Raw genomic sequence first — 7,237 nt, 5'->3', positions numbered from 1 at the left:
GTTCTACGCCTTCAACGAATTTACAAATACCGTAACCTCGGCGGGTCCTTTCGATCTACACGCGCTCGGCATCGAATGTCCTACGGATGGACTGCTAAGGTAATTGCGCGATCTACTTAGTCGCGTCTATCGTCTCAGCGACACGATCGAGAAAGAGAGAATCGACGATGAGAACGACTAGAGCGACTCTACCGTTATTTTTTTAAAATAGAATATATAAGAGAAAACGCGCGAAAGGGGAAGAAGCGATCTCTACGCGAGTATATAAAGACCGTTCATCCATTAAGCGCTTCATTATTGACGGAGAACACCGAAGCTAACGCGCGAAAAAGAACAAACGAGAAAAAACGAGCGACGATGTACGCGACAATGGGGGGGCAACCGCAACAGCAACACTCATTCGACGATCGATCGAGACTAACCGAACGAGACCGCGAAGATAGCGCGGAATACGCTAAAAAAGCTAAAATGGACAATGGGTAAGACTATCGAACATTTATTCGAACTAATAATTCGCTAACACCGTTTCTCTCATCGCTTATATCTATTTTTTTAGACGAGATCGCGATCGAACGCCAAAACACGACGCGGACGTCTCGATCGCGCGACCGCTCAGAATCTTAGGAAGACGCTATCCATTGACCAAAACCGCATATAAACATCTGGAAATTAGCGTTAACGTCAGCCGACCCTCTTTCGTAGAAATCGTCCTCGGAGATTGTCACGGCAAAGAGATCTCGCTAACGCCGGATACGTGGAAGGAACTGCTCGATCTACGACCCACGCTCCTGTCGCACTTTCGCTCCGACGAGCGCGACGAGGCGCGCCCGACGCCAATATACATCGGACAATTGACGCTACGATTCGGCAAACTCAACAATCTCCGAATACTTCGTCTCGAAACGCCTAAAATTCGCCTAGCCATATCGAAGAACACCGTCGTAAATATATTAAATCTGGAACTTTGCGTCAACCGCATCGTTGCATCTTTAAGCGGTTTAACCGCGCGCGTGGACAACAAGCTAATTCGTTTCCTCGACATCGCGGCAGGCGCTCGCGATAAGGCGCTTATTCCCGCGATGATACGCGAGAGCGATAACTTCGACCGCAACGATATAATCGATTGCGAACTGCAGGCTCTGCTCTTCGGAGAATCGTGATACGCTCGCTCGCGTGCTCGTATCGTCGTGTTATTAATATATTGATATATTAAAAAATTTGTAAAAGAAAACAATAAAAACATCTCTCCTCTTTCGCTAGAACGACGATATCTCTTTATTTCACGACCTCTCGAAGATTCGCCATCTCGCTAAAGCGACGAGCGCGCTCGCGCTAACGCGCGCCTCGAGAGGAGGACGAGCGACGAGGGACGCCCCTCCGTCCGCTCGACCGCCCACCGACGATCCCCCGCCCCTCGACGCCGGGCGCCCGCCGCCCGCTCGCGGATCGCGCGCTAGAAGCGCCCCCCTAAAGAATCGCGACGACGGATCGCGCGCTAGAAGCGGCGCGCCCCCCTAAAGAATCGCGACGGCGGACCGCGCGCTAGAAGCGCGAGTCGCGTCAAGGTCGCGAATCGGGAGGAACCGCCACCCCCGAACGCCATCTCTCGAGCGCTCTCGGCGACTCGTACCCACCGCTTCCCCCCGACCGCGCTTCCCCTCTCATCCTACTTACCCCCCCCATGCATTCGCCCAGCCCGCTCTCCATCCCTCGGGCGCCCACAAACTGCTCCGAAACTATCTCTCTCTCTTCCTCCCCAACGATACCCTCTCTCTCACACTCACACAAAACTGAGCCAAAACCGGCCATACTATCCTACTTACACATATGCCCAAAACGTGTCCCAAAGTCTCCGCCTGCATCGAGCATCTCCTGCATATCACCTCCGCATTGGGCTTAGTTTTGCTGAGGACGATCCTAGTCCCGAACGTATTCGTCCTAAGTCTTATCGCGTCAATAAAACGCGAGCCTTTTAGTAACGTAGGATCTCTTAGCCACCTACTTCCAACTTTGTCCCCTCGATAATCTTTTACACCTTGTGTTCAAGAAAGTAAGCGTTTTATAAACTATATTATTAATTTTGTTTCTCGAACGTTCTAAAGCGAGACGTTACGTGCGAAGCCTTGTTTTCATTCCGTTTTTGCGGTTTCTTCGTATCGTTCGATTCTGACAAACACCTCGTTGTCGATAGCCGATTGGCTCTCGGAATCGAACGATCGAAATTCCTCCTTTTTTGTAGTACCCGTATCAATCAGGACTATTGTACGTGAATCGCAGAGAAGGTTTTTCGTTAAGACACTTCGTCGCAAGCCTTCACCGGGAGCACACCGAACGCCTAACGCTCATAAAGTTATAATTAAACGATAATTCGCGTGTCCGCTCATATCTTGCTGTCGCGTGCGATTACCTAAGACGGTCCGGGAGTTGGTGTCGAAAAGAATAAATACTGTTCAACAAACTAAACCCGGACAACTCAATTACGTCCTATCTCTCCGATCGGCGAAACAAATAAATTCTGTTAATGTGGACGTGTAAATCGAAGGCGCGGCTACATTAAATGGTCCTTCGAGCCGGATTTTGGAAAAACAGATAGTGATTCGGTAATCAGTTCGCGGAGTGCGAGTGAGAACGCTGACACGCTAAGGTAACAGCACTTATAAAAACTATCGCGAGACGGAGACGGTGCGCGATATCAAAACATCTATCCGCATTCCGGTGCCGTAAATAATAACGCGAGTGCGTTGAAAGGACTTCCGGGAAAATAAAGTGCGCGAAGTCAACCTTGCATCCCTTTGCATTATTAAAGTTGTGCTCTTAAGCACAACATATCATTATTATTTGCGCCCTGCGTAATCCGCAGTGCCGCGCAAATCTCGCGCTTCTTAGCGCTTTGCACAGCTTAAGTGCAATCTTTGTGCTCTTTAGCACTCCGCACCTCAAAGTGCGTCCTGCGTAATCCGCAGTGCCGCGCAAATCTCGCGCTTCTTAGCGCTTTGCACAGCTTAAGTGCAATCTTTGTGCTCTTTAGCACTCCTCGCCTCAAAGTGCGTCCTGCGTAATCCGCAGTGCCGCGCAAATCTCGCGCTTCTTAGCGCTTTGCACAGCTTAAGTGCAATCTTTGTGCTCTTTAGCACTCCGCACCTCAGAGTGCGTCCTGCGTAATCCGCAGTTACACATAGTTGTCGCACGCTTTAGCGCGCGGCACTGTTAAGTGAAAATTATAGTGCGTCTTCGCACATCCGCGTGCGACGGACCAGTCGTCACGCTTCAGCATCTCTACAACCCAAAGGTGGTGAATTGTTGCTGAAAGGCTTCATCTTATCGGCCTACCATCATGACGGACTCGCTGCAGGGCCTCCTCATCGAGCAATCTATTACAATAAGCTTGATGAAGCGAGTGTTCCCCAACTTTAAGAAAATGGGCAAGGCCAACGTCACGCAATACAAGGCGAAGAGTCGACTGGACGCCTTGGAGACATTATGGGAAAGGTGTCAACGTCTCAACGTCCAGCTTCAGCAAATAGCAACGGCCGACGAACAGCGTACAGTCCAATACTTCATCGAGGAGGAATTCTTTACGGCCGAGGACGTCTACCACGAAGCGGCGGACTACCTCGCAGACGTGATAGGTAAATTCTCCCGGTGCGACCCAAATGCGGCATCAACGGTAAGCGACATTTCTTCTCGCGAATTGTCTGGTGCGGTTTCATTGCAATTACCACGCATCCCGTTGCCGAAATTTTCCGGTAATTTCGCGGAATGGGAAAACTTCCGCGGAATATTCGAATCGCTCGTCGCCTCGAAAGAATCGCTGTCGAATACGCAGAAACTACATTATTTAAAAGCCAGTGTCACGGGCGAAGCTGCGGTATTAATTAATCATGTTAAGATTGCAGACGCAAATTACGATGGTGCGTGGAAATTACTTATTGAAGAGTACGATAATCAAAACGCGATTATTCATGCGCATATTCATGCTTTCGCTGATTTGCCTATTATGAAAACGGAATCCGCTGTCGAACTCAAAAGTTTACGCGATACCGTTGCCGCGTCATTAGCCGCGTTAACAAATTTAGGCAGACCTGTTGAAAAATGGGATGACCTATTAGTCTATATTGTTTCGCAAAAATTTAGTCCACGCACACGTAATGAGTGGAATCTGCAACGCGGTAAATCAACCGCATCTCCGACGTACGAAGAGATTCGAGATTTTATGACGTTGCGAATTCGGGGACTAACCGATCATTCTAAGTTAAATGCTTCGTCTCATAAAAATAAAGGCTCTAATCGGGCCTCGGTGAATAACGTAGCCACCGAAAAATGTTTGAATTGTTCCGGCAATCATAATTTGATGTTATGCGACGAGTTTAAACGTAAATCCGTCGAACAGAGAACTCAGTTTCTCAAATCGCACAAATGTTGCTTTAATTGTTTAAAAGTCGGCCATTTCCCGACCTCTTGCAAGAGTAAAAAACGCTGTAATTTGTGCCGACGAGCACATCATACGCTCTTGCATCGTGCATCAAATATACCAGTACAGAAGATTAGTGAAAATTCTGTTTTGGAAAACAAAACTCTTAACGCTCAACCGAGCGGCTCAGCCACCCCTGAGATAAAGAACGAGACCGCCGTCGCTTCCGTTCAAACGATTCATTCGCCGCTGAAAAATCCGCCGAACGTGTTACTAGCCACCGCATGGGTAATACTTCGTACCATCGAAGGACGTAAATTTAAAGTTCGTGCGTTGTTAGATCAAGGCTCGGCTGTTAGCTTTATTTCGGAATCGTTGTGTCAAACTATGCGCACGAAACGTTCTCGCGCAAGCCTCCACGTACAGTGTTTCGGCGAACGATACAGTGGCGTAGCGAAATCTCAGGTGTCTCTTACTCTCGAGTCTTGTAATGGGCGAGGTTCCTCAACCTTTTCTTTGACTGCTTTCGTATATCAAAAAATTACGTCATACGTTGGCTCAAAGACTAAAACCGTAGATTATTGGCCGCATTTACGGAAATTATCTCTCGCGGATCCGGATCCGTTTAGCAATCATCCGATCCATCTGCTCATCGGATCAGATTTATATGGATCGTTATTAAAGCAAAAGGTAAAACATGGTCCGACCGGCACTCCGACGGCCCAGCTTACTGCTTTAGGATGGATATTATCCGGTCCTACCGGCACTTCTAATTCAATTACCGGTTCCGCGACTTCATTAAATTGCGTAACAATTCCTTCGCTCGATTCTCTCCTTCAAAAATTTTGGGAGATTGAGGAAATTTCTTCCGAACTTCAGCTGTCGGAAGAAGATAAAAAATGCGAACAACATTTTATCGAAACACATCAGCGTGCCGAAGACGGACGCTATATAATACGGTTACCATTTAAAACCAACCCTCCGCTCGATATAGAAGCTTCGCGCGAAACTGCCGCGCTTCTTTATTCGAAATTAGAACAACGCCTACGAAAAAATCCGGATCTCGCGAAACCCTATCATTCTTTCTTAAATGAATATAAATCTATGGGTCATATGGAATCTGTCTCCGACGAAAATCCGACGCTTAACCACCAGGTGTATATACCGCATCATCCGGTGCTACGCGAGTCTAGCAGCACGACGAAACTTCGCGTAGTATTTAACGCGTCGTGCAAAACGAGCAATGGTTCTACATTAAATAATCATTTAATGACCGGGCCTAAATTACAACGCGATTTGTCCTCAATTATCCTTCGTTGGCGTCAATTTCGTTATGTGTACACCGCCGATATCGAAAAGATGTTTCGACAGATCCGCGTTCATCGAGACGATGTCGATTTTTTGCGGATTTTTTGGCGATCTAATATTAATTCTCCGATACGATCTTATCGATTGCTTACAGTCACATACGGTACTGCTCCAGCTCCGTATTTAGCCATGCGCGTTATCAATCAATTAGCTATCGACGAAGGTCATTCTTTTCCAAAGGCACAAACAAGATCCAGTTCTTTGTTATCGCTTTATCCCTTTCTCGGGAAAGGAAAATTAATTCGCCTTGGCGGGCGGATTGACCATTCGTCACTCAGTTATGATAAACGGCACCCTATAATTTTACCGAAACATCGAATTTCGGATTTATTAATCGCTCAAGCTCATAAAGCCTCTCTTCATGGAGGCACTCAATTAACGTTAAGAATTTTACGCCAAAATTATTGGATAATTTCAGCGCGCACCAGTGTAAAATCTCTTATACGTAGTTGTGTAAAGTGCGTACGCGAACGCGCACGTACCTCGCAACAGCTGATGGGGAATCTCCCCCAGCCCCGCGTCACGCCTTCGGCTCCGTTCTCGCACACAGGCGTCGATTACGCCGGGCCGATGAATATTATTCCGTCAGTCGGCCGCGGTCAACGATCCAAAAAATATTATGTTGCCGTTTTTATTTGTCTCTCGACAAAGGCCGTCCATTTAGAATACGTAGATGATTACGCTACTAACGGTTTTCTCTCCGCCTTTCGGAGATTTGCAAGCCGTCGCGGTCTTCCATCCGACAAGTACAGTGATAACGGCACTAATTTTCAAGGCGCGGACCGCGAATTAAACACGACCTTTCAGCGACTTGTCGCTGACCCTCAAATACAAGACGCTATCGCTAATGATAACGTAAAATGGCATTTTATACCTCCCTCTGCTCCGCATTTCGGCGGACTTTGGGAAGCCGGTGTCAAAGGATTAAAGTTTCATTTGAAACGAGCGATTGGTTCCCGAACATTATCGCAGATCGAGTTCGCTACGCTGCTGTGTCAAATCGAGGCTTGCCTAAATTCCCGCCCGATTTCCGCGTTACATGATGATCCGAATGACTTTTCCGCGTTAACTCCGGGTCATTTTTTAGTCGGTCGCCCGTTAGTAAGTCCGCCTGAAGAATCTGTTTTAGATATCGATTCGAATCGGCTGTCTCGATGGCAGCAAGTGCGTGCGATTTTAGAGCAGATCTGGCGTTCTTGGTCTTCTGATTATTTGCATACATTGCAACAAAGGCGTAAATGGCAAGAAAACAAACCGGAGCTCAAAATTAACGAGCTGGTATTGTTGAAAAATAATTTGGCACCTCCTTCGAAATGGGAACTTGCCCGAATATTAGACGTACATCCGGGATCGGATGGGCATGTCCGAGTAGTTACATTGCGTACTGCCAAAACCACTCTAAAGCGACCAATAACGCAGATCTGTCAGCTACCGATATCAAGTGACACTGGCTCTTAA

General features: G+C 47.5%; 1 protein-coding gene across 1 annotated transcript; it reads left to right on the top strand.

Moving 5' to 3' along the window:
- The first annotated feature begins 3,334 nt into the window (after positions 1-3,334).
- Positions 3,335-7,237, top strand: LOC138943845 (uncharacterized). Its single transcript, XM_070314780.1, has one exon. It carries the CDS (start codon positions 3,335-3,337, stop codon positions 7,235-7,237), a length of 3,903 nt encoding a protein of 1,300 aa, XP_070170881.1.

Source organism: Polyergus mexicanus, unplaced genomic scaffold (genome assembly GCF_030449975.1).
Source record: "Polyergus mexicanus isolate NDT 795.1 unplaced genomic scaffold, iyPolMexi1.0 SCAF_47, whole genome shotgun sequence".
In the NCBI taxonomy this organism is placed as follows: Eukaryota; Metazoa; Arthropoda; class Insecta; order Hymenoptera; family Formicidae; genus Polyergus; species Polyergus mexicanus.
Note: the sequence above shows the minus strand (reverse complement) of the source record. Positions and strands in the feature narration are given on the sequence as shown.

What these genes read in the sequence shown, in the direction of transcription:
- LOC138943845 (XM_070314780.1), top strand. Translation starts at nt 3,335, where the DNA reads ATGACGGACTCGCTGCAGGGCCTCCTCATCGAGCAATCTATTACAATA.